The 26,947-nt window shown below is 48.3% G+C and overlaps 1 protein-coding gene across 5 annotated transcripts in view; it reads right to left on the bottom strand.

Moving 5' to 3' along the window:
• The window catches only part of LOC139408492 (disabled homolog 2-interacting protein-like), a 342,336-nt gene that overhangs the window by 148,497 nt on the left and 166,892 nt on the right, over positions 1-26,947 (bottom strand). For all 5 annotated transcript variants that reach the window (XM_071152454.1, XM_071152456.1, XM_071152457.1 and 2 more), the window contains one exon: positions 10,397-10,515. In XM_071152454.1, coding sequence (XP_071008555.1) covers positions 10,397-10,515 — 119 coding nt within the window. The remainder of the gene's footprint in view (positions 1-10,396; positions 10,516-26,947) is intronic.

Below are 26,947 nucleotides of genomic sequence, written 5' to 3'. Positions count from 1 at the left end.
TAGAGAATGGGAAAGTAGAGGAGGAGGAGGGATGGATACAGAGAGTGGGGAAGTAGAGGAGGAGGAGGGATGGATATAGAGAGTGGGGAAGTAGAAGAGGAGGAGGGATGGATACAGAGAGTGGGGAAGTAGAGGTGGAGGGGATGAAGAGGAGGAAGAGGGATGGATATAGAGAGTCTGGAAGTAGAGGAGGAGGAGGGGTGGATATAGAGAGTAGGGAAGTAGAGGAGGAGGAGGGATGCATATAGAGTGGGGAAGTAGAGCAGGAGGAGGGATGGATATAGAGAGTGGGGAAGTAGGGGTGGAGGGGATGAAGAGGAGGAAAAGGGATGGATATAGAGAGTGGGGAAATAGAGGAGGAGGAGGGATGGATATAGAGAGTGGGGAAGTAGAGCAGGAGGAGGGATGGATATAGAGAGTGGGGAAGTAGAGGAGGAGGAGGGATGAATATAGAGAGTGGGGAAGTAGAAGAGGAGGAGGGATGGATATAGAGAGTGGGGAAGTAGAGGAGGAGGAGGGATGGATATAGAGAGTGGGGAAGTAGAGGAGGAGGGGGTGATGGATATAGAGAGTGGGGAAGTAGCAGTGGAGGGGATGAAGAGGAAGAAGAGGGATGGATATAGAGAGTGGGGAAGTAGAGGAGGAGGAGGGATGGATATAGAGAGTGGGGAAGTAGAGGAGGAGGAGGGATGGATATAGAGAGTGGGGAAGTAGAAGAGGAGGAGGGATGGATATAGAGAGTGGGGAAGTAGAGGAGGAGGAGGGATGGATATAGAGAGTGGGGAAGTAGAGGAGGAGGGGGTGGTGGATATAGAGAGTGGGGAAGTAGCGGTGGAGGGGATGAAGAGGAAGAAGAGGGATGGATATAGAGAGTGGGGAAGTAGAGGAGGAGGAGGGATGGATATAGAGAGTGGGGAAGTAGAGGAGGAGTAATGGATATAGAGAATGGGGAAGTAGAGGAGGAGGAGGGATGGATATAAAGAGTGGGGAAGTAGAGGAGGAGGGGATGAAGAGGAGGGATGGATATAGAGAGTGGGGAAGTAGAGAAGGAGGGGATGAAGAGGAGGAAGAGGGATGGATATAGAGAGTGGGGAAGTAGAGGAGGAGTAATGGATATAGAGAATGGGGAAGTAGAGGAGGAGGAGGGATGGATATAAAGAGTGGGGAAGTAGAGGAGGAGGAGGGATGGATATAGAGAGTGGGGAAGTAGAGGAGGAGGAGGGATGGATATAGAGAGTGGGGAAGTAGAGGAGGAAGAGGGATGGATATAGAGAGTGGGGAAGTAGAGGAGGAGGATGGATGGATATAGAGAGTGGGGAAGTAGAGGTAGAGGGGATGAAGAGGAGGAAGAGGGATGGATATAGAGAGTGGGGAAGTAGAGGTGGAGGAGGGATGGATATAGAGAGTGGGGAAGTAGAGGAGGAGTAATGGATATAGAGAATGGGGAAGTAGAGGAGGAGGAGGGATGGATATAGAGAGTGGGGAAGTAGAGGAGGAGGAGGGATGGATATAGAGAGTGGGGAAGTAGAGGTGGAGGGGATGAAGAGGAGGAAGAGGGATGGATATAGAGAGTGGGGAAGTAGAGGAGGAGGAGGGATGGATATAGAGAGTGGGGAAGTAGAGGAGGAGGAGGGCTGGATATAGAGAGTGGGGAAGTAGAGGAGGAGGAGGGATGGATATAGAGAGTGGGGAAGTAGAAGAGGAGGAGGGCTGGATATAGAGAGTGGGGAAGTAGAGGAGGAGGAGGGATGGATATAGAGAGTGGGGAAGTAGAAGAGGAGGAAGGATGGATACAGAGAGTGGGGAAGTAGAGGTGGAGGGGATGAAGAGGAGGAAGAGGGATGGATATAGAGAGTCTGGAAGTAGAGGAGGAGGAGGGGTGGATATAGAGAGTAGGGAAGTAGAGGAGGAGGAGGGATGCATATAGAGTGGGGAAGTAGAGCAGGAGGAGGGATGGATATAGAGAGTGGGGAAGTAGGGGTGGAGGGGATGAAGAGGAGGAAAAGGGATGGATATAGAGAGTGGGGAAATAGAGGAGGAGGAGGGATGGATATAGAGAGTGGGGAAGTAGAGCAGGGGGAGGGATGGATATAGAGAGTGGGGAAGTAGAGGAGGAGGAGGGATGAATATAGAGAGTGGGGAAGTAGAGCAGGAGGAGGGATGGATATACAGAGTGGGGATGTAGAGGAGGAGGAGAGATGGCAGGTCGTCTACTCTTGGGATAAAGTTATGTGAGTTTTGCATTGCGTTTAATGTAGCAGAGAGCCACCAGAGAGTGAACACATCCTCCCAACTACAGCTACACACACATGAGAGAGAGCAAGAGAGAGCGAGAGAGAACGAGAGAGAGAGAGCAAGCAAGAGAGAGATAGAGGGAGAGAGCGGGTTGTGTGTGGTGAAATTAGAGGGGATGAGTGTGTGACAGAGAAAGCGAGAGAGAGGGGGATAATAGATATTACAGTGATACCACCTGGAGGATATTTAGTGAATTTAATAACGTTAAATGACATCAGTTTATTGTATTTATAGATTGATGGCTGGGAACAGGAGCTGAGGCACGCACACACAATCAACTCTCCCTCTTTCTCACTCTCTCTCCCTTTATCTCTCTACCATCTCCTATCAACATATCTCCTTCTCTGCCCCTTCCTCATTCCATCTTTCCACCTCCTCCAACCCCCCCCACTTCATCCCTCCCTCCCATCTCCCTGTATACTATAGGCCTACACACAGTCAATAAGAGAGAGAGAGAGAGAGAGGGTTAATTAATTAATCAAATGCAATCAAATGTATTTATATAAGGTCTCCCTTTTTTAATAACAACATTTGTCATGAAGGATCAGCCATGCTGTCCATCTAATTCAATGATTCATGGTTATCAGCACTGCATTTGACGGATTGAACAGAGAGTCTTCCCACTGGGCACACACTGGTTGACTCAACATTGTTTCCATGTCATTTTAATGAAATCCCGTTCAACCAATGCCAATTAAACATTGAATTGACGTCTGTGCTCTTTGGGTTGGCTTTGAATTGAATCCTGTTGGATTCTTTTTTTTTGAGACAAATTGTCAGTTTCCATGAATAGTTGGCATGATATAATTTTGCCGGAGGGGAGGGCTGCTGTTTTACGGGCTCCTAACCAACTGTGCTATTCTGTTGTTTTTTTGAATTTTTTGTAACTCATTTTGTACATAATGTTGCTGCTATTGCTGCTATCGCGACAGGTATCCTAGTGGTTAGACTGTTGGACTAGCAACCGAAAGCTTGCAAGATCAAATCCCAGAGTAGACAAGGTAAAAAACAACAACAAGACAGTTAACCCACTGTTCCTAGGCCGCCATTGAAAATAATAATTTGTTCTTAACTGACTTGCCTAGTTAAATAAAGGTAAAATGAAATATAAAAATCATGACTAAAAGAGCTTCTGGACATCAGAACAGCGATTACTCACCTCGAACTGGACGAAGATTTTTTCTTTAATGAGTCCGACGTGAAGGATATACTACTTTGTCGAGACAGGGCCCAAATCCCCGTTATAAGCACAAAGAAAATAAGGAGAAAAAGGGGGAGAAGGGCGGGGTGCCTTGTAAGAATTTGCAGATGAATAGGTAAACCAGCACTTAACTCGGTATTATTGGCAAAGGTGCAATCATTGGAAAATAAACTGGACGATCTACGATTAAGACTATCCTACCAATGGAACATTAAAACTGTAATATCTTATGTTTCACCAAGACATGGCTGAGCAACGACACAGATAATATAGAGCTGACTGGCTTCTCCATGCATCGGAAGGACAGAGCAGCTACGTCTGGTAAGACGAGGGGTGGGGGTGTGTGTTTATTTGTCAATAACTGCTGGTGCACGATGTCTAATATTAAAGAAATCTCAAGGTATTGCATGCTTGAGGTAGAATACCTCATGATAAGCTATAGACCACACTATCTACCAAGATAATTCTCATATGTATTATTTGTAGCTGTCTATTTACCACCACAAACTGATGCTGACACTAAGACTGCACTCAATGAGCTGTACAAGGCCATAAGCAAACAAGAAAATGCTCATTCAGAAGTGGCGCTCCTAGTAACTGGGAACTTTAATTTGAATTTCTACCAGCATGTCACATGTGCAACCAGATGGGAAAAAAACTTTAGTCCACCTTTACTCTACACACAAAGACGCAAACAAAGCTCTCCCTCGCCCTCCATTTGGCAAATCTGACCATAATTCTATCCTCCTGATTCCTGCTTACGAGCCAAAACTAAAGCAGGAAGTACCAGTGACTCGCTCAGTACGGAAGTGGTCATATGATGCAGATGCTACGCTACAGGACTGTTTTGCTAGCACAGACTGGAATATGTTCTGGGAATCATCTGATGGCATTGAGGAGTATACCACCTCAGTCACCGGATTCATCAATATGTGCATCGACAACGTTGTCGTCACAGTGGTCGTAAGTACATGTCCCAACCAGAAGCCCTGGATTACAGGCAACATCCGCACCGAGCTAAAGGCTAGAGCTGTCACTTTCAAGGACCGGCCCGCTAATCCAGACTCTTAAAAGATGTCCTGCTGTCCACTCAGACAAACCATCAAATAGGCAAAGCGTCAATACAGGACTAAAATTGTATCCTACAACACTGGCTCTGACACTCGTCGGATGTGGCAGGGCTTGAAAACTATTATGGACTACAAAGGGAAACGCAGCCGCGAGCTGCTCAGTGATGCGAGCCTACCAGACGAGCTTAATACCTTTTACACTTGCTTCGAGGCAAGCAACACTGAAGCATGCATGAGAGCACCAGCTGTTATAGACGACTGTGTGATCACGCTCTCTTTAGCCGATGTGAGCAAGACCTTTAAACAGGTCAAAATTATCAAAGCTGCGGGGCCAGACAGATTACCAGGACGTGTACTGCGAGCATGCTCTGACCAACTGGCAAGTGTCTTCACTAACATTTCAACCTCTCTCTGACAGTCTGTAATACCAACATGTTTCAAACAGACCACCATATTCCCTGTGCCCAAGAAAGCGATGGTAACCTGCCTAAATGATTACAGCCCCGTAGCACTCACGTCGGTAGCCATGAAGTGCTTTGAAAGGCTAGTCATCAACACCATCATGCCAGAAACCCTAGAGCCACTCCAATTCGCATACCGCCCCAACAGATCCACAGATGACGCAATCTCAATAGCACACCACACTGCCCTTTCCCACCTGTGCAAAAGGAACACCTATGTAAGAATTCTGTTCTTTGATTACAGCTCCACTCCTGTACCCCCTGTTCACCCACGACTGTGTGGCCAAGCACGACTCAAACCCCATCATTAAGTTTGCTGAAGACACAACAGTGGTAGACCTGATCACCGACAATGATGAGACAGCCTATAGGGAGGAGGTCAGAGACCTGGCAGTGTGGTGTCAGGACAACAACCCCCCCCTATTGGAGGTCCAACTGAAATGTGATTTGTGTTCCCTATAGAGATCAGAAAGAGCTGCTGTCTGATTGGCTGCAGGCATACAGTTGAGCTAGCCCCCAGCACACAAACATAATTTACTGGTTCTAATCCAATCACACAGACCCACCATGATTACGTGCACCCACACACAATCACATCACAAAGAGATGGACAGGGAGGGAGAGGATGGAGGGAGAGGAGGAGGGTGAGAAAGAGAGAGATAGATGAGGTAATGCAAAGGGATTTGGAAACTGGACAGCGGGAGACGGGAGACAAACAGGAGAAAAACGAAACATTTAGTGTGTGTGTGTGTGTGTATTTGTGTGTGTGTGTATTTGTGTGTGTGTGTGTGTGTGTGTGTGTGTGTGTGTGTGTGTGTGTGTGTGTGTGTGTGTGTGTGTGTGTGTGTATTTGTGTGTGTGTGTGTGTGTGTGTTTGTGTGTATTCATGTGTGTGGGTGTGTGTGTGTTCAAATAAGGAGGAATGACATGACTGAGATAAATATTAGTGAAGGCTAATTCAGTAGTGTTTTTGTGACAGCGTGGTGTGAGCCCAGCATGAACACAGACACCACTGTAAACCTCTGACAAGGTCCATTACACACACACGGACAGGCTGCTGTTCCTCTGGCTCTGAGCTTAAAGATACAAAGAGAGTGAAGGATGGTGTTGCATTATAATACACACAGTAACAGTCGGATCTGTCTGACACGGTGCAGCAGAGAGAAAACCAGTGTCAGGACAGAAACATAGGGCAGGTAGTTCATATGAGAATAACATATCGTATTCTCTGTTACGTCTTCTTAAACAACCATCTCTGATCTTAGAAATGAATTACAAGCTACATGGAAGAACAAAGCGTTGTTATCAATTTGTTCTTACAAGGCCTTAACAAATCTGTTACTATTGAAATATGTCAAACATGCTATTTCTATGTGCTGTATTCTGTCTGCACATTGTAGCCCAGTCAGACAGACAATACCAGCTGCTGTCAGCAGGCCCACCAGGCTATAGCAGGCTATAGAGGGCTTCTGGGCTGGAAGAATTGACCCCTTACTACCTTTGTCATTACACTTCCATTAGAGACACCTCCCACTGACCTTATTAACTCGATGTGTTGCCCAATAACACTGCTTTCTTGGGCCACAGAGAGGATATATAGAGGATAGCTTGGTATCTGGGTAAAATCTAGATCAGTGGTAGAATAAATAGATGTGTGTTAGACCTTCTGCCACTCCCTTCATGAGATAATCATGCTTGCTCACATGCACACACAGTAAGGTACTCCTCAGAGATGTTCGGAGAGAAGGCTGGTTAGTGGTGAACAACATTACCTACTAATGACTATCTGTCTCCAACACAGACTGACTGTTCTGATAGACGCACATCTGAGATGTTCTGTACCCTTCTGTTTCACAACATATCCTTTATAATTACAACTAAAAAAGACAGACAGACAGACAGACAGACAGGGTCCCCAGAGACACACACATGGACTGGCTCCTGGCATCACGTTTCATGGGACAATTCAGTGGCCTTATGGTTAGAATGTCCGACTGAGACTGGAAGGTTGGAGTGGTCCTGTGGTTACAGTGTTTGCCCTGAGACTGGAAGGTTGGAGTGGTCCTGTGGTTACAGTGTTTGCCCTGAGACCGGAAGGTTGGAGTGGTCCTGTGGTTACAGTGTTTGCCCTGATACTGGAAGGTTGGAGTGGTCCTGTGGTTACAGTGTTTGCCCTGAGACTGGAAGGTGGGAGTTTGGTCCTGTGGTTACAGTGTTTGCCCTGAGACTGGAAGGTGGGAGTTTGGTCCTGTGGTTACAGTGTTTGCCCTGAGACTGGAAGGTTGGAGTGGTCCTGTGGTTACAGTGTTTGCCCTGAGACTGGAAGGTTGGAGTGGTCCTGTGGTTACAGTGTTCGCCCTGAGACTGGAAGGTTGGGAGTTTGGTCCTGTGGTTACAGTGTTTGCCCTGAGACTGGAAGGTGGGAGTTTGGTCCCGGCCGAGTCACACCAGACTGTAAAAATAGGACCCAATGCGGCTCTGCTTGGCACTCAGCATTAAGGTTGATAGATTGGGGGTAAGGCCCTGCGATAGACTTGTGTCCTGTCCAGGGGGTGTATTAGTACATCAAGCTGCTTCACGCTACAGAAAGAGAAAATAGGCTCCTGCTCCTACTTACCATCTGAGTGAGTGTGTGTACGTGTGTACTGTACGTGTGTTGTTAATGGTTGTTTGCATTCTCCTTCATCTGCCCTACTCCTCTATCCTCCATCCCCATCCTCCCTCAGATGATTCTGGAGGTTCAGTTGTATGTGAAAGGATGTGACTGCCCTGTGAGGAGCCTGCTCCTGAGCTGACAGAAATGGGGAGTTTCACCAACTGCCTTCACGTGAGATGTCACTCTACAGATGTGACAGGGAAGCTAAGCTGTACTAGTAGGGGAAGGCATCAACGTGTCAACTGGGATGGTAGAAAATAAACTATTATCAGTCTTTGTGTAGGTATGTGGTTGGGTGTATAAAAGCATTGTGTGTGTGTGTGTGTATGTGTGGTGTTGTAGGGGAGATAAGGAACTTCCTGAACTGTCCAATTTCCTGTCCAATATTTGCCTTCTGCACTGAGCACTTTATCACAGGAAAAGACAGAGAGAACCCCAATATCAGAGAGAGAGAGAGAGAGAGAGAGAGAGAAGAGTAAACAAGAAAGACAAAATAGACAGAAGAAGGGAGGGGGGAAGAGGGAAATGAGATCAATGAGATCATTTTTCCAAACAGAAGGAGGAACAGAACAGCACTCCGCTCCGCTCTACAAAAATAGAACACCTACAATGTTCCATGATGACACCTCCTGATTCTAATGGCTCATTAAAAGGAGTGGGACCAGGCTCCAGCTATAGCATTTCCCACTAACAAGCTCAGACCAGCGCGCACACACACACACACACACACACACACACACACACACACACACACACACACACACACACACACACACACTTGTAAGCTCACGCTCAGAGCAGCAGAGAGAGGGAGACAGAGAAGACCTCCACATACAATACAGTACTCTTATAATTACCCAACACAGACAGACAGATCGCCTCATCTCCATAATGAGCCAGCAGAGCTGAAAGTCTTTATCTGACTCAAAGAAAAGGGACAGTCAAATAAGAAGTGCTAATGTTGTAGGATGAGCAGTAAAAACACAACTTAGACTGTCAAGGATGAAACCTAATTAGGCTCTTAGCTCTGGGCAAGGAATGACTGTGACTGAGAATGTCTACCAATTATCCATACAGATTCAGAACAATTCATTTTCTTTGCTATCTCAAAAACCATATAATAAAACTAGTGGAGCCGGTGGTGGATGGCAAGCTAAGGGAAAAATGGAACCTGCGTCCCGAGTAAGATGTGTGACATTTAGCCATATATCACCTGTGAAACAGACAGAGCCAGGGCTCGATTGGTCCAGTCTATGCTGCAGCAGCAGGGCCACAAAGGTAACAGTGTCACCACTAAGACACAAACAGCACTGACACATAGAGGAGAGAACATCCATCATACTCAGCCTCAACCCAGAGAGAGAAAGAGAGAAGGGGAGGGGGGGAAGAGAGGGGGCAGGTAGAGAGGGCAGAGGGGAGAGGGGAGAGGGGAGAGGGGAGGGAGGGGAGAGGGGAGAGGGGAGAGGTGAGAGGGGAGAGGGGAGGGAGGGGAGAGGGAGAGGGAGAGGAGAGGGGAGGGAGGGGAGAGGGAGAGGGGAGAGGGGAGAGGGGAGAGGGGAGAGGGGAGAGGGGAGGGAGGAGGGAGGAGGGAGAGATGAGAGGGGTATGAAGAGAGGGGAGAGGGAAAGAGAGAGAGAGAGAGAGAGAGAGAAGAGAGAGAGAGAGAGGGAGGGAGGGAGGGAGGGAGGGAGGGAGGGAGGGAGGGAGTAGACGGGGAGGTAGCAAGGTAGAGGGGGAGGGAGAGAGGAGAGGGGGAAGGATAGAGAGAGGGGAAAGAAAGAGAGAGAGGGGGAGAGAGGGGGAAGAGAGGGGGCAGGGAGAGAGTGGGAGGCATAGAGGGAGAGAGGAGAGGGGAGAGAGGGAAGAGAGGGAAAGAGAGAGAGATTTTGGGAGGGAGGGAGAGAGGGAAGAGAGGGGGCGGGGAGAGAGGGGGAGGAAGAGAGGGAGAGGGGACAGGGGGAGAGGGAGGGAGTGAAGAGAGGGGGCGGGGAGAAAGGGAAAGGGAGGGAGGGGGCGAGAGAGAGCGGGAGAGAGAGAGAGGGAGGGAAGGAGGGATGAGAGGGGGCAGATAGAGAGGGCGAGGGGGAGGTAGAGGGAGGGAGGGAAGAGAGGGGGCAGGGAGAAAGGGGAGGTAGAGAGGGAGAGGGGGAGGATGAGAGGAGAGGGGGAGAGGGAAAGAGAGAGAGACAGAGAGAGACAGAGAGAGAGGGAGGGAGGGAGGGAGGGAGGTAGGGAGGGAGGGGGCGGGGAGAGAGGGTGAGGTAGAGAGGGGGAGGTAGTGAGGGAGAAGGGATAGGAGGAGGGAGAGAGGACAGGGGGAGGGAGAGAGAGGGAGAGGGTATGGAAGGGAGATGGGGAGAAAAAGTGAGAGTAGAGAGGGAGAGGGAAGAGGAAGAGGACTGAGAGAGGGAGAAAGCGGAAAGCAGAAAGCAGAAAGATAAATAAAGGGAGGCGAAGAGGAGAGAGAGGGAGAGTGGAAATGACAGATTGGAGAGTAGAGCTCGGCTGGTTTTCACTGACAACACAAGCATGTCAACAGTGACCTCCATAACCAGCCATCAGTCAAAGACACATCCAAAGAAAACAGAGCTGCCAGCATACAGAATCAAAGCAAAGATCCAGTATCTTCACAGTCCGTCACACCCAGTCTAAAACCACATCTATAACCACAGTGTAAAATGGCTGTAATGTAAAACCACTGGGCCTACTGTACCTCTCATTGTCCACACTCCTGAATCCAGGCAGGATGTGTCTGAAGCTGGAGTTACGGTCCAGTTTCGGCTGGCTCTTAGTACGCTTTATAGAACCCTTCAGCCTCCGACTCAGAAAGCCCTGGAGAAAGTGAAAGAGGGACAAAGAAGGGAGTGAGAGAGAGAGAGAGAGAGAGGGCAGAGAGAGAGAGGGAGCGAGAGAGAGAGAGAAACAGAGAGAGAGAGAGGATATGGTGGTTTAAGTCAATTTCACATACACATGGTTAGCAGATGTTAATGCGAGTGTAGCGAAATTCTTGGTGAGAGGGAGAGAAAGAGGTGGCAGAGAGGGAGCGAGAGAGAGCAAATTAAGTGGAGAGAGAGAGAGTGAGAGAGGGGAGAGAGTGTGTTATGGTGTGTGTGTGTGTGTGTGTGTGTGTGTGTGTGTGTGTGTGTGTGTGTGTGTGTGTGTGTGTGTGTGTGTGTGTGTGTGTGAGAGAGAGAGAGAGGGGGTCAGAGGCAGGGGAAAGAACGACAGGGAGAGAGAAAGAGTGTGCGTGTGTGTGTGTGAGAGAGAGAGTGTGCGTGTGTGTGAGAGAGAGAAAGAGAGAGAGATTGAGAGAGAGAGGGATAGAGGTCATCAAGTACAACATAATGAAATAGGAAAGTATGAAATAAAAATGAATCAGTATATGTGATCCCAATCACTCCAATGTTACAGTAAAATGTATCTGTATATGTGATCCCAATCACTCCAATGTTACAGTAAAATGAATCAGTATATGTGATCCCAATCACTCCAATGTTACAGTAAAATGTATCTGTATATGTGATCCCAATCACTCCAATGTTACAGTAAAATGAATCAGTATATGTGATCCCAATCACTCCAATGTTACAGTAAAATGAATCAGTATATGTGATCCCAATCACTCCAATGTTACAGTAAAATGAATCTGTATGTGTGATCCCAATCACTCCAATGTTACAGTAAAATGTATCTGTATATGTGATCCCAATCACTCCAATGTTACAGTAAAATGTATCTGTATATGTGATCCCAATCACTCCAATGTTACAGTAAAATTAATCAGTATATGTGATCCCAATCACTCCAATGTTACAGTAAAATGTATCCGTATATGTGATCCCAATCACTCCAATGTTACAGTAAAATGTATCCGTATATGTGATCCCAATCACTCCAATGTTACAGTAAAATGTAGCAGTATCTGTCCAGTGAATACATGGTTATTAATATTGGCTTGCAGAGGGCTTGCAGAGGGCTTGAGAGGGCTTGAGAGGGCTTGCAGAGGGCTTGCAGAGGGCTTGAGAGGGCTTGAGAGGGCTTGCAGAGGGCTTGCAGAGGGCTTGAGAGGGCTTGCAGAGGGCTTGAGAGGGCTTGAGAGGGCTTGCAGAGGGATTGCAGAGGGCTTGCAGAGGGCTTGAGAGGGCTTGCAGAGGGCTTGCAAGAGGGCTTGAGAGGGCTTGCAGAGGGCTTGCAGAGGGCTTGCAGAGGGCTTGAGAGGGCTTGCAGAGGGCTTGAGAGGGCTTGAGAGGGCTTGCAGAGTGCTTGCAGAGGGCTTGAGAGGGCTTGCAGAGGGCTTGAGAGGGCTTGCAGAGGGCTTACAGAGGGCTTGAGATGGCTTGCAGAGGGCTTGCAGAGGGCTTGAGAGGGCTTGCAGAGGGCTTGCAGAGGGCTTGCAGAGGGCTTGAGAGGGCTTGCAGGGGGCTTGAGAGGGCTTGCAGAGGGCTTGCACAGGGCTTGAGAGGGCTTGAGAGGGCTTGCAGAGGGCTTGCAGAGGGCTTGAGAGGGCTTGAGAGGGCTTGCAGAGGGCTTGCAGAGGGCTTGCAAGAGGGCTTGCAGAGGGCTTGAGAGGGCTTGCAGAGGGCTTGAGAGGGCTTGCAGAGGGCTTGCAGAGGGCTTGAGAGGGCTTGAGAGGGCTTGAGAGGGCTTGCAGAGGGCTTGCAGAGGGCTTGAGAGGGCTTGCAGGGGGCTTGAGAGGGCTTGCAGAGGGCTTGAGAGGGCTTGAGAGGGTTTGAGAGGGCTTGCAGAGGGCTTGCAGAGGGCTTGAGAGGGTGATAGAGAACCGTCTGAGACATTCCCTCAATGAGAATATTCACACTCACATTTGAATATACTGGCAATCAATCAGTCAGTCTATTATTTTTAGCTTTAGCTGCCATCCTTTCACCCAATCCCCTCTCTTTCACTCCTTCTCTCTCTGCACTTTTCTCAAGATACTGCTCTGCCACATCTGCAGCCCAAGGCTGACTCCCCCAAGCTCCTCTCTGTTTCCATAGAAACTGTTGGCTGGAGAGAGAGAGAAAGAGAGAGAAAATGAGAGAGGGGTGTGGTGAATTAAAGACATGATGGAAACATAGCAAGTTTTTGGAGGAGAAGGAGAAAAAGCCTTGTGATTTCCAGCTTTACACAGCAGAGAAAAGGGAGAGAAGATAAATAGATCCTCACTGAGAGAGAGGAGATCAGAGGAGTCACTTCCCAGTGCCCCACAATCTATCTGAGGATAAGGGAGGGGAGAGAGGAGAAGGGGAGTCACTTCACAGTGCCCCACAATCCAACTGAGGATAAGGGAGGGGAGAGAGGAGATCAGAGGAGTCACTTCACAGTGCCCCACAATCTATCTGAGGATAAGGGAGGGGAGAGAGGAGAAGGGGAGTCACTTCACAGTGCCCCACAATCTATCTGAGGATAAGGGAGGGGAGAGAGGAGATCAGAGGAGTCATTTCACAGTGCCCCACAATCTATCTGAGGATAAGGGAGGGGAGAGAGGAGAAGGGGAGTCACTTCACAGTGCCCCACAATCTATCTGAGGATAAGGGAGGGGAGAGAGGAGATCAGAGGAGTCATTTCACAGTGCCCCACAATCTATCTGAGGATAAGGGAGGGGAGAGAGGAGATCAGAGGAGTCACTTCACAGTGCCCCACAATCTATCTGAGGATAAGGGAGGGGAGAGAGGAGATCAGTGGAGTCACTTCACAGTGCCCCACAATCTATCTGAGGATAAGGGAGGGGAGAGAGGAGATCAGTGGAGTCACTTCACAGTGCCCCACAATCTATCTGAGGATAAGGGAGGGGAGAAAGGAGAAGGGGAGGGGGAAGAGGGAAGGGGAGGAAGGGGGAAGAGGAGAAGGGGAGGGTGAAGAGGGAAGGGGAGGGAGGGGGAAGAGGAGAAGGGGAGTGAGGGGGAAGAGGAGAAGGGGAGGAAGGGCAGAGAGGAGAAGGGGAGGAGGAAGAGGGAAAGGGACGGAGGGGGAAGAGGAGAAGGGGAGGGGGAAGAGGGAAGCGGAGGGGGAAGAGGGAAGGGGAGGGAGGGGAGAGAGGAGAAGGGGAGGGAGAAGAGGGAAGGGGAGGAAGGGGGAAGAGGAGGGGAGGGGGAGGGGGAAGAGGGAAGGGGAGGGAGGGAGCGGGAAGAGGAGAAGGGGAGGGAGAGGGAAGAGGAGAAGGGGAGGAAGGGCAGAGAGGAGAAGGGGAGGAGGAAGAGGGAAGCGGAGGTGGAGGGGGAAGGGGAGGGAGGGGAGAGAGGAGAAGGGGAGGGAGAAGAGGGAATGGGAGGAAGGGCAGAGAGGAGAAGGGGAGGGGGAGGGGGAAGAGGGAAGGGGAGGGAGGGAGCGGGAAGAGGAGAAGGTGAGGGAGAGGGAAGAGGAGAAGGGGAGGAAGGGCAGAGAGGAGAAGGGGAGGAGGAAGAGGGAAAGGGGGGAAGAGGAGAAGGGAGGAAGGGGGAAGAGGAGAAGGGGAGGTAGGGGAAAGAGGAGAAGGGGAGGGCAAGAGGGAAGGGGAGGGGGAAGAGGGAAGGGGAGGGAGGGGAGAGAGGAAAAGGGGAGGTGGAAGAGGGAGGGGAGGGAGCGGGAAGAGGAGAAGGGGAGGGAGGGGGAAGAGGGGAGGGTGAGGGAGAGGGAAGAGGAGAAGGGGAGGAAGGGCAGAGAGGAGAAGGGGAGGAGGAAGAGGGAAAGGGGGGAAGAGGAGAAGGGAGGAAGGGGGAAGAGGAGAAGGGGAGGTAGGGGAAAGAGGAGAAGGGGAGGGCAAGAGGGAAGGGGAGGGGGAAGAGGGAAGGGGAGGGAGGGGAGAGAGGAAAAGGGGAGGTGGAAGAGGGAGGGGAGGGAGCGGGAAGAGGAGAAGGGGAGGGAGGGGGAAGAGGGGAGGGGGAGGGAGGGGGAAGAGGTGAAGGGGAGGGAGGGGGAAGAGGAGAGGGGGAGGGAGGGGGAAGATTGGAAGGGGAAGGGGGAAGGGGAGGGAGTGGGAAGAGGGGAAGGAGGGGAAGAGGGAAGGGAAGCGAGGGGAAGAGAGAAGGGGAGGGAGGGGAAAGAGGGAAGGGGAGGGGGAAGAGGAGAGGGGGAGGGAGGGGGAAGAGGGGAAGGGGAAGAGGGAAGGAGAGGGAGGGGTAAGAGGGGAAGGGGACGAAGGAAGGGGAGGGAGGGGGAAGAGGGGAAGGGGAAGAAGGAAGGGGAGGGAGGGGGAAGAGGGGAGGGAGGGGGAAGAGGGAAGGGGAGGGAGGGGGAAGAGGGGAAGGAGGGGAAGAGGGAAGGGGAGGGAGGGGAAGAGAGAAGGGGAGGGAGGGGAAAGAGGGAAGGGGAGGGAAGGGGAAGAGGGAAGGGGAGGGAGGGGGAAGAGGAGAAGGGGAGGAAGGGAGAAGAAGGAAGGGGAGGGAGGGGGAGAGGAGTGTGTGTGTGTGTGTGTGTGTGTGTGTGTGTGTGTGTGTGTGTGTGTGTGTGTGTGTGTGTGTGTGTGTGTGTGTGTGTGTGTGTGTGTGTGTGTGTGTGTTTGTGTGTGGCTTGTGTTGTTCAGGTGGAGCAGCAAAAGGACAGTAATAATGTGAGTAGGTGTGGCCAGCTGATCACAGGGTTATTCTGATGATTCTAACCCGTCATTGGGTTGTCACTCTTCCAGTCACAGGAACATATTACATGCTACTTGAGATGCACAATGCACCAACACAGTTCCAGATATGGTAATAAAACATGTTGGTTGTGCTACAGCAGTCTTTTGATGTTTATCCAGTGATGTAAGATGAGGTAACCAAAACATTCCCACAGGTGCAGAGCTACATAGCCAGCTTTATCTCTCTAGCACACTCCAGCCAGCCTCTTCAAATCTCAATAGCTAAATGAATAGAGCTCCATCAGTCCTGGTGGTTGGGAGGTCTAGACTACCCCACTGCTCTCCTCCTCTCCTCTCTTCCTTCTACTATCATTATCTTCATCTTCTCTCCTCTCCTTTCCTCCTCTCCTCTCTTCCTTCTCCTATCATTCTCTTCATCTTCTCTCCTCTCTTCCTTCTCCTATCATTATCTTCATCTTCTCTCCTCTCTTCCTTCTCCTATCATTCTCTTCATCTTCTCTCCTCTCTTCCTTCTCCTATCATTCTCTTCATCTTCTCTCCTCTCTTCCTTCTCCTATCATTATCTTCATCTTCTCTCCTCTCTTCCTTCTCCTATCATTCTCTTCATCTTCTCTCCTCTCTTCCTTCTCCTATCATTTTCTTCATCTTCTCTCCTCTCATTTCCTCCTCTCCTCTCTTCCTTCTCCTATCATTCTCTTAATCTTCTCTCCTCTCCTTTCCTCCTCTCCTCTCTTCCTTCTCCTATCATTCTCTTCATCTTCTCTCCTCTCTTCCTTCTCCTATCATTTTCTTCATCTTCTCTCCTCTCCTTTCCTCCTCTCCTCTCTTCCTTCTCCTATCATTCTCTTCATCTTCTCTCCTCTCTTCCTTCTCCCATCATTCTCTTCATCTTATCTCCTCTCCTTTCCTCCTCTCCTCTCTTCCTTCTCCTATCATTCTCTTCATCTTCTCTCCTCTCTTCCTTCTCCCATCATTCTCTTCATCTTCTCTCCTCTCCTTTCCTCCTCTCCTCTCTTCCTTCTCCCATCATTCTCTTCATCTTCTCTCCTCTCATTTCCTCCTCTCCTCTCTTCCTTCTCCTATCATTCTCTTCATCTTCTCTCCTCTCTTCCTTCTCCTATCATTTTCTTCATCTTCTCTCCTCTCCTTTCCTCCTCTCCTCTCTTCCTTCTCCTATCATTCTCTTCATCTTCTCTCCTCTCTTCCTTCTCCCATCATTCTCTTCATCTTCTCTCCTCTCCTTTCCTCCTCTCCTCTCTTCCTTCTCCCATCATTCTCTTCATCTTCTCTCCTCTCCTTTCCTCCTCTCCTCTCTTCCTTCTCCCATCATTCTCTTCATCTTCTCTCCTCTCCTTTCCTCCTCTCCTCTCTTCCTTCTCCCATCATTCTCTTCATCTTCTCTCCTCTCCTTTCCACCCAGCCATGATTTACCGGCTGAGGGATTAGCCCATATAAATATGTCATGCATCTGAGCGTCTGTGTTTGGCTGACTAGTGAACCTTGAGTGTGTGTGTGTGCTGAGTGTGTGCTGAGTGTGTATGTTTTTGGTTTTACTATCCTCACAATGATATTGAAACATGGAAAATTCTCACATTTCGCTGGTTGCCTCAAGGTAAAAGGCTATTTTAGGTTTAGGGGTTAGGGATGTTTTACGGGTTAGGAATATGTTACGGGTTAGGCTTACGGTTTAGGGATATGGTTACAATTAGGGTTAGCATTTAGGTCTAGGCTTAAGAGTTAGGGTTAGCATTTAGGTCTAGGCTTAAGAGTTAGGGTTAGATTTAGGTCTAGGCTTAAGAGTTAGGGTTAGATTTAGGTCTAGGGTTAATAGTTAGGGTTAGATTTAGGTCTAGGCTTAAGAGTTAGGGTTAGATTTAGGTCTAGGCTTAAGAGTTAGGGTTAGATTTAGGTCTAGGCTTAAGAGTTAGGGTTAGATTTAGGTCTAGGCTTAATAGTTAGGGTTAGATTTAGGTCTAGGGTTAACTTACTTCTACCCCCTCCTTTTTCGAACATTCTGTTAAAAATCGCGCAACTTTTCAGCGTCCTGCTACTCATGCCAGGAATATAGTATGTGCATATGATTAGTATGTGTGGATAGAAAACACTCTGAAGTTTCTAAAACTGGTTAAATCACGGCTGTGACTATAACAGATCGTGTGTTTCATTGAAAAACGCAAGACAAACTGCTCTCTGAAAGCTAAAAATAATTTCCATAAGTCACTTTCATGGGTTGTTAAAAGAGGACAAAATTTAATATCGACCTGCATGCAATTCATACAAATTCCACACGATGTCGCCATTGTCGTCATTTTCAATTGAATTTTTTGTTGGAAAATCCAAGTATCTGGCATCCGTTTCTTCCAGTCTCCACCAGGACGCTGTAAATGTGGACAATGGCAGCCATTGATTTGCAGACGAGGAGCTATTGAATATACATCGCCCTGTAATCATTTTGATAGATTATAAACGTTTACTAATACCTAAAGTTGGATTACAAAAGGATTTCGAAGTGTTTTGTGAAAGTTTATCGTCGACTTTTTTAATTTAAAAAAATGATGCAGCGTTAAAAAACAATGTTTTTTTCTGAATGACACAGCTTCCATAGAAAGCTATTTTGGGTATATATGGACCGATTTAAACGAAAAAAAGACCCAATAGTGATGTTTATGGGGCATGTAGGAGTGCCAAGAAAGAAGCTCGTCAAAGGTAATGAATGTTTTATATTTTATTTCTGCGTTTTGTGCTGCGTCGGATAAGCAGAGTCTTTGTTTACGTCGCATTCAGGCATTTTCAGGTGGTGCATGCTATCAGATAATACCTTCTCATGCTTTCGCCGAAAAGCATTTTAAAAATCTGACTTGTTGGCTAGGTTCACAACGAGTGTAGCTTTAATTCAATACCCTGCTTGTGAATTTTGATCAAGGTTTGAGTTTTAACGAGTACATTTAGCATTTAGCGTAGCGCATTTGCATTTCCAGGTGCCTACTTGAGACATATGCGTCTCAAGTAGAATCAAGAAGTTAAGAGTTAGGGTTAGATTTAGGTCTAGGGTTAAGAGTTAGGGTTAGATTTAGGTCTAGGGTTAAGAGTTAGGGTTAGATGTAGGTCTAGGGTTAAGAGTTAGGGTTAGATTTAGGTCTAGGGTTAAGAGTTAGGGTTAGATTTAGGTCTAGGGTTAATAGTTAGGGTTAGATTTAGGTCTAGGGTTAAGAGTTAGGGTTAGATTTAGGTATAGGGTTAAGAGTTAGGGTTAGATTTAGGTCTAGGGTTAAGAGTTAGGTTTAGATGTAGGTCTAGGGTTAAGAGTTAGGTTTAGATGTAGGTCTAGGGTTAAGAGTTAGGGTTAGATGTAGGTCTAGGGTTAAGAGTTAGGGTTTGATTTAGGTCTCGGGTTAAGAGTTAGGGTTAGATTTAGGTCTAGGGTTAAGAGTTAGGGTTAGATTTAGGTCTAGGGTTAAGAGTTAGGGTTAGATTTAGGTCTAGGGTTAAGAGTTAGGGTTAGATTTAGGTCTAGGGTTAATAGTTAGGGTTAGATTTAGGTCTAGGGTTAAGAGTTAGGGTTAGATTTAGGTCTAGGGTTAAGAGTTAGGGTCAGGTTTAACACCCCTACTCTTATGAGGGATCTTTAGTGAACACAGAGTGTCAGGACACCTGTTTAATGTCCCATCCAAAATACCCCACCCTACACAGGGGAATGTCCCCAATCACTGCCCTGGGGCATTGGGATAGTTTCTTTAGACCAGAGGAAAGGGTGCCTCCTACTGGCCCTCCAACACCACTTCCAGCAACATCTGGTCTCCCAACCAGGACCAACCCTGGCAAGCCAGCAATGGTATGCAGGGTGGTATGCTGCTGGTAATGTGGTTATCATAAATAAGGTAGTGAGTGAGACCGTTCACCTTGAATAGTTACCGCCTGGCAGTAATGATGTTGACATCTTCATTTAATACCACTGGCCAATCAGAATATTCACATCACATGTCTGTCTTACTAACAAGGAGGGAGAGAGAGAGGGAGAGGGGAGAGAGGTTCCCTCTCACATAGTGAACACACACTAAGGCTACAGGTTATTTTTTAACTACTATTCATCCTTTCGCTTCCCTCTCTCAAACTCATATTTGATTTGTGTGTGTTGCACAGTGCACTAGTCATCCAGACAGGCACAGCAGTGGAGGACTATAGGAGAGGGCTAAGGCCATACAGAACAGCAGCCTATACTGTATTCTCCCACTCTGTTCAATACAACTGACTGGTACCTGTATCAGAACAGCATATATCTCACATCTGAGCCTCTGTGAACTAGGGACAGTACACTGCCCAGGTGAACCATCCATCTAGCTGCACCTGTCAATATCTTACACACGCACACAGACATACAGAAGAGAGGAGAGAGGAGAGGTGCGAAGAAAGAGGAGAGGGAATAAGTAGAGGTGAAAAAGGTAGAAAACTGAGAAAATTAAAGAAAGTGTAGGACAGAGAGGGATGAGCAAAGGGAGAGAGATAAATGGAAGAACAATAAGGAAATAAAGAGGAGCCAGAGCACAAAAAGAGCGGGATGGAGCCAGAATGAGCCAGAATGAGCCAGAATGAGATACACTGAGACAGAATGAGACAGAATGAGATGGAATGAGACAGAATGAGACGGAATGAGACAGAATGAGATGGAATGAGACAGAATGAGACGGAATGAGACGGAATGAGACAGAACGAGACAGAACGAGATAGAATGAGCCAGAATGAGCCAGAATGAGCCAGAATGAGATACAATGAGACAGAATGAGACAGAATGATACAGAACGAGATAGAATGAGACAGAATGAGATAGAATTAGCCAAAATGAGACGGAATGAGACGGAATGAGACGGAATGAGACGGAATGAGACGGAATGAGACGGAATGAGACGGAATGAGACAGAATGAGACAGAATGAGACGGAATGAGACGGAATGAGACAGAATGAGATAGAATGAGACAGAATGAGACGGAATGAGACGGAATGAGACGGAATGAGACAGAATGAGACAGAATGAGACGGAATGAGACAGAATGAGGGGAAAAGAAAGAAGAAGAATAAAACGAGCGACTAGAAAGGATGAAGGACAGAGGCATGTTCATTATGAGAGAGACGAAAAGCTAGATGCTAGAGAGAGGAATGAACAAGAGAGGAGTGAAATAAGGAGAAGGAGTGATGGCGAGCACAGTAAGGACCACCTCCCTCCTGCTATCTCCATGGCTCCTAAGTGTTATATAATAATCTGTGTGTGCTGGTTGGCATGCTGATCAGGCCGTGTCACAATCCGCTTCTCTCTGACCCCATAGACCAGATCCATGTTAAATGTCCAATGCAGTTGTTTTTATCCTAATATCAAATGATTTCTGGGTAAAAATGAAGTACGTTACTGTGATTGTTTTCAGTTAAAATGTTGACCAAATAAACTAAAATGGTTTCTTAGCCATTTCTCAAGCAATAATTTTGCTATGGCTGTCTGGGAGTGGTCTGTCTGGGAGTGGTCTGTCTGGGAGTGGTCTGTCTGGGAGTGGTCTGTCTGGGAGTGGTCTGTCTGGGAGTGGTCTGAGTGGTGAGTGGTCTGTCTGGGAGTGGTCTGTCTGGGAGTGGTCTGAGTGGTGAGTGGTCTGTCTGGGAGTGGTCTGTCTGGGAGTGGTCTGTCTGGGAGTGGTCTGAGTGGTGAGTGGTCTGTCTGGGAGTGGTCTGTCTGGGAGTGGTCTGTCTGGGAGTGGTCTCTCTGGGAGTGGTCTGAGTGGTGAGTGGTCTGTCTGGGAGTGGTCTGTCTGGGAGTGGTCTGAGTGGTGAGTGGTCTGTCTGGGAGTGGTCTGTCTGGGAGTGGTCTGTCTGGGAGTGGTCTGTCTGGGAGTGGTCTGTCTGGGAGTGGTCTGAGTGGTGAGTGGTCTGTCTGGGAGTGGTCTGTCTGGGAGTGGTCTGTCTGGGAGTGGTCTGTCTGGGAGTGGTCTGTCTGGGAGTGGTCTGAGTGGTGAGTGGTCTGTCTGGGAGTGGTCTGTCTGGGAGTGGTCTGTCTGGGAGTGGTCTGTCTGGGAGTGGTCTGTCTGGGAGTGGTCTGAGTGGTGAGTGGTCTGTCTGGGAGTGGTCTGTCTGGGAGTGGTCTGTCTGGGAGTGGTCTGTCTGAGAGTGGTCTGTCTGGGAGTGGTCTGTCTGGGAGTGGTCTGTCTGGGAGTGGTCTGAGTGGGGAGTGGGCTGTCTGGGAGTGGTCTGTCTGGGAGTGGTCTGTCTGGGAGTGGTCTGTCTGGGAGTGGTCTGAGTGGTGAGTGGTCTGTCTGGGAGTGGTCTGTCTGGGAGTGGTCTGAGTGGTGAGTGGTCTGTCTGGGAGTGGTCTGAGTGGTGAGTGGTCTGTCTGGGAGTGGTCTGTCTGGGAGTGATCTGTCTGGGAGTGGTCTGAGTGGTGAGTGGTCTGTCTGGGAGTGGTCTGAGTGGTGAGTGGTCTGTCTGGGAGTGGTCTGTCTGGGAGTGGTCTGAGTGGTGAGTGGTCTGTCTGGGAGTGGTCTGTCTGGGAGTGGTCTGTCTGGGAGTGGTCTGTCTGGTAGTGGTCTGTCTGGGAGTGGTCTGTCTGGGAGTGGTCTGTCTGGGAGTGGTCTGTCTGGGAGTGGTCTGTCTGGGAGTGGTCTGTCTGGGAGTGGTCTGAGTGGTGAGTGGTCTGTCTGGTAGTGGTCTGTCTGGGAGTGGTCTGTCTAGGAGTGGTCTGTCTGGGAGTGGTCTGTCTGGGAGTGGTCTGTCTGGGAGTGGTCTGAGTGGTGAGTGGTCTGTCTGGGAGTGGTCTGAGTGGTGAGTGGTCTGTCTGGGAGTGGTCTGTCTGGGAGTGGTCTGAGTGGTGAGTGGTCTGTCTGGGAGTGGTCTGAGTGGTGAGTGGTCTGTCTGGTAGTGGTCTGTCTGGGAGTGGTCTGTCTGGGAGTGGTCTGTCTGGGAGTGGTCTGAGTGGTGAGTGGTCTGTCTGGTAGTGGTCTGTCTGGGAGTGGTCTGTCTGGGAGTGGTCTGTCTGGGAGTGGTCTGTCTGGGAGTGGTCTGTCTGGGAGTGGTCTGTCTGGGAGTGGTCTGAGTGGTGAGTGGTCTGTCTGGTAGTGGTCTGTCTGGGAGTGGTCTGTCTAGGAGTGGTCTGTCTGGGAGTGGTCTGTCTGGGAGTGGTCTGTCTGGGAGTGGTCTGTCTGGGAGTGGTCTGAGTGGTGAGTGGTCTGTCTGGGAGTGGTCTGAGTGGTGAGTGGTCTGTCTGGGAGTGGTCTGAGTGGTGAGTGGTCTGTCTGGGAGTGGTCTGTCTGGGAGTGGTCTGAGTGGTGAGTGGTCTGTCTGGGAGTGGTCTGAGTGGTGAGTGGTCTGTCTGGGAGTGGTCTGAGTGGTGAGTGGTCTGAGTGGTGAGTGGTCTGTCTGGGAGTGGTCTGTCTAGGAGTGGTCTGTCTGGGAGTGGTCTGAGTGGTGAGTGGTCTGTCTGGGAGTGGTCTGTCTGGGAGTGGTCTGAGTGGTGAGTGGTCTGTCTGGGAGTGGTCTGTCTGGGAGTGGTCTGTCTAGGAGTGGTCTGTCTGGGAGTGGTCTGTCTGGGAGTGGTCTGTCTGGGAGTGGTCTGTCTGGGAGTGGTCTGAGTGGTGAGTGGTCTGTCTGGGAGTGGTCTGAGTGGTGAGTGGTCTGAGTGGTGAGTGGTCTGTCTGGGAGTGGTCTGTCTAGGAGTGGTCTGTCTGGGAGTGGTCTGAGTGGTGAGTGGTCTGTCTGGGAGTGGTCTGTCTGGGAGTGGTCTGAGTGGTGAGTGGTCTGAGTGGTGAGTGGTCTGTCTGGGAGTGGTCTGTCTAGGAGTGGTCTGTCTGGGAGTGGTCTGAGTGGTGAGTGGTCTGTCTGGGAGTGGTCTGTCTGGGAGTGGTCTGAGTGGTGAGTGGTCTGTCTGGGAGTGGTCTGTCTGGGAGTGGTCTGAGTGGTGAGTGGTCTGTCTGGGAGTGGTCTGAGTGGTGAGTGGTCTGTCTGGGAGTGGTCTGTCTGGGAGTGGTCTGAGTGGTGAGTGGTCTGTCTGGGAGTGGTCTGTCTGGGAGTGGTCTGAGTGGTGAGTGGTCTGTCTGGGAGTGGTCTGTCTGGGAGTGGTCTGTCTGGGAGTGGTCTGTCTGGGAGTGGTCTGTCTAGGCCAAAATCATCTCAGATGTAATCAGTACATTGACTTTAATGACATATTCTTGAAACCTCCAGTGCTTATAACATGCACCATAAATTCCATCCCGCAACACACCCAGTCATTTATGCACAGGACATAACACATGGACGTGACTGTTAACAGTACATTCCTGGATAATATACCGTTCACTGACCAACACCTTTCCATCAATTATTATGACACATGTTCTCCTAGCCTGTGGTTTTCAATATGTTAACATGCCAGTCACACACCAATCGCAGACAGTCATGTTAACACACCGTCTCGTGTGTGTGTGTGTGTGTGTGTGTGATGGTGCGATCCACTCTGCACAGTGGGGGGTGAGTGGAAGCCATGGGTTATATACTGTTTACCCCCGTCCGTCTTGGATCAGGCCATACTAATATTGATGAGTATAAATAATAATATATATACCCCAGGTGATGAACAACATTGCAGAGAATGAAGCTTAAAACCCAGTAAGGACTTGCAGTACGCAAGAGTACCAGAACCTAGAGTGTAAACCTATGGCAAGGTACAGCAAAGCCCCAGAATACACAATAGTATGACCATATGGATCTGACTATGCAGGAGTTGCTTCGGGATATGTCCCTGAATGCCCTTGAGAGGCCCAGCCAGAGCCCAGTGGAACCTCTCTGGAGAGACCTGAAAATCCCCATCCAAAATGACAGAGCTTGAGAGCATCTGCAGAGAAGAATGGGAGAAACTCCCCAAATACAAGTGTGCCCCCCCCCACACACACACACACACACACACTACATTGCATCAAAGTAAATGGAGTGGAGAAAAGTGGGCCGGACTCTTACTTGCCAGAAGAGGGCAGTGTATTGATAATTAGATGGCACAGACTGCAGCCATATTGAAGGGGTATAAAGTTGCTCTAATTCTGTGTAGGTTTGTGATTTTCTTGCTTATGGCTTAAGTCATGGTTTGAGTTTGGTTAACTGATCCTAGATCTGTGCCTAAGGGGCCAGGTACCCTCTACTTGCTGCCACTATTATATCATATCCATACAGAAACTTAATGAACTTACCCACATGTCCACAGGACAGAGATAAGTGGTCACGTGACTTTGTGGCGAGACACAGTGACTTCATCTAATCAGTTTTCTCCTCAGCTCTCTCATTCTCTCCTTTCTTTGCCTGTTCTCTCATTCTCTCCTTTCCTCTCCTCTCTTGGGAGTGCAAAGAGCAGCTTAATAACTGACGTCCAATCAATATTGAGTCTTCTCTGTCTGACTCCTCTCTCTCTCTCTCTCTCTCTCTCTCTCTCCTCTCTCTCTCTATCGCCCTCTCTCCCTCTCACTCTCTCTCTCTCTCTCTCTCTCCTCTCTCTCTCTCTCTCTCTCTCTCTCCTCTCTCTCTCTATCACCCTCTCTCCTCTCTCTCTCTCTCTCTCTCTCTCTCGCTCTCTCTCTCTCTCTCTCTCAATTTTTCAATTGAAGATTGACTTTATTGACATGACAAGTTCATTATTACATTGTCAAAGTATACATATCGAAAAATAAAAATAAAATAAAAATATATATTTATATATAAAATATATATATATATTTATATATAAATAAATGGTGGGACCAACAGCAATAATAATAGTTCTTGTGGACATGGGAATACCATTAACAACAACTACAACAACAATATTAATGAGAACAACAATTGACCAGTGTCAACATGACTGAGAAGACACATGACATGGTATGAAAGACAAAACAAAACGAGATGGGAAATATTATCGACATTACTTTGCACTTTTCACTGGCTGTCCCTCAGGTTGTGGCAGGAGGACACATACAGTGCCTTGCGAAAGTATTCGGCCCCCTTGAACTTTGCGACCTTTTGCCACATTTCAGGCTTCAAACATAAAGATATAAAACTGTATTGTTTTGTGAAGAATCACCAACAAGTGGGACACAATCATGAAGTGGAACGACATTTATTGGATATTTCATAACTATTTTAACAAATCAAAAACTGAAAAATTGGGCGTGCAAAATTATTCAGCCCCTTAAGTTAATACTTTGTACCTTTTGCTGCGATTACAGCTGTAAGTCGCTTGGGGTATGTCTCTATCAGTTTTGCACATCGAGAGACTGAATTTTTTTCCCATTCCTCCTTGCAAAACAGCTCAAGCTCAGTGAGGTTGGATGGAGAGCATTTGTGAACAGCAGTTTTCAGTTCTTTCCACAGATTCTCGATTGGATTCAGGTCTGGACTTTGACTTGGCCATTCTAACACCTGGATATGTTTATTTTTGAACCATTCCATTGTAGATTTTGCTTTATGTTTTGGATCATTGTCTTGTTGGAAGACAAATCTCCATCCCAGTCTTAGGTCTTTTGCAGACTCCATCAGGTTTTCTTCCAGAATGGTCCTGTATTTGGCTCCATCCATCTTCCCATCAATTTTAACCATCTTCCCTGTCCCCGCTGAAGAAAAGCAGGCCCAAACCATGATGCTGCCACCACCATGTTTGACAGTGGGGATGGTGTGTTCAGGGTGATGAGCTGTGTTGCTTTTACGCCAAACATAACGTTTTGCATTGTTGCCAAAAAGGTTTCATTCTTCCACATGTTTGGTGTGTCTCCCAGGTGGCTTGTGGCAAACTTTAAACGCCACTTTTTAATCATATCTTTAAGAAATGGCTTTCTTCTTGCCACTCTTCCATAAAGGCCAGATTTGTGCAATATACGACTGATTGTTGTCCTATGGACAGAGTCTCCCACCTCAGCTGTAGATCTCTGCAGTTCATCCAGAGTGATCATGGGTCTCTTGGCTGCATCTCTGATCAGTCTTCTCCTTGTATGAGCTGAACGTTTAGAGGGACGGCCAGGTCTTGGTAGATTTGCAGTGGTTTGATACTCCTTCCATTTCAATATTATCGCTTGCACAGTGCTCCTTGGGATGTTTAAAGCTTGGGAAATCTTTTTGTATCCAAATCCGGCTTTAAACTTCTTCACAACAGTATCTCGGACCTGCCTGGTGTGTTCCTTGTTCTTCATGATGCTCTCTGCGCTTTTAACGGACCTCTGAGACTATCACAGTGCAGGTGCATTTATACGGAGACTTGATTACACACAGGTGGATTGTATTTATCATCATTAGTCATTTAGGTCAACATTGGATCATTCAGAGATCCTCACTGAACTTCTGGAGAGAGTTTGCTGCACTGAAAGTAAAGGGGCTGAATAATTTTGCACGCCCAATTTTTCAGTTTTTGATTTGTTAAAAAAGTTTGAACTATCCAATAAATGTCGTTCCACTTCATGATTGTGTCCCACTTGTTGTTGATTCTTCACAAAAAAATACAGTTTTATATCTTTATGTTTGAAGCCTGAAATGTGGCAAAAGGTCGCAAAGTTCAAGGGGGCCAAATACTTTCGCAAGGCACTGTATGTGTCCTCCTGCCACAACCTGAGGGACAGCCAGTGAAAAGTGCAAAGTAATGTCGATAATATTTCCCATCTCGTTTTGTTTTGTCTTTCATACCATGTCTTTCATACCACCTCAGTCATGAGAAGTGGTTTGATTCTATGGATTCCTCAATTCCATCCAGC

Source organism: Oncorhynchus clarkii, chromosome 5 (assembly GCF_045791955.1).
Source record: "Oncorhynchus clarkii lewisi isolate Uvic-CL-2024 chromosome 5, UVic_Ocla_1.0, whole genome shotgun sequence".
NCBI lineage: Eukaryota > Metazoa > Chordata > Actinopteri > Salmoniformes > Salmonidae > Oncorhynchus > Oncorhynchus clarkii.
The sequence above is the reverse complement of the archived record's forward strand: the minus strand, read 5'-3'. Positions and strand labels throughout refer to the sequence as shown.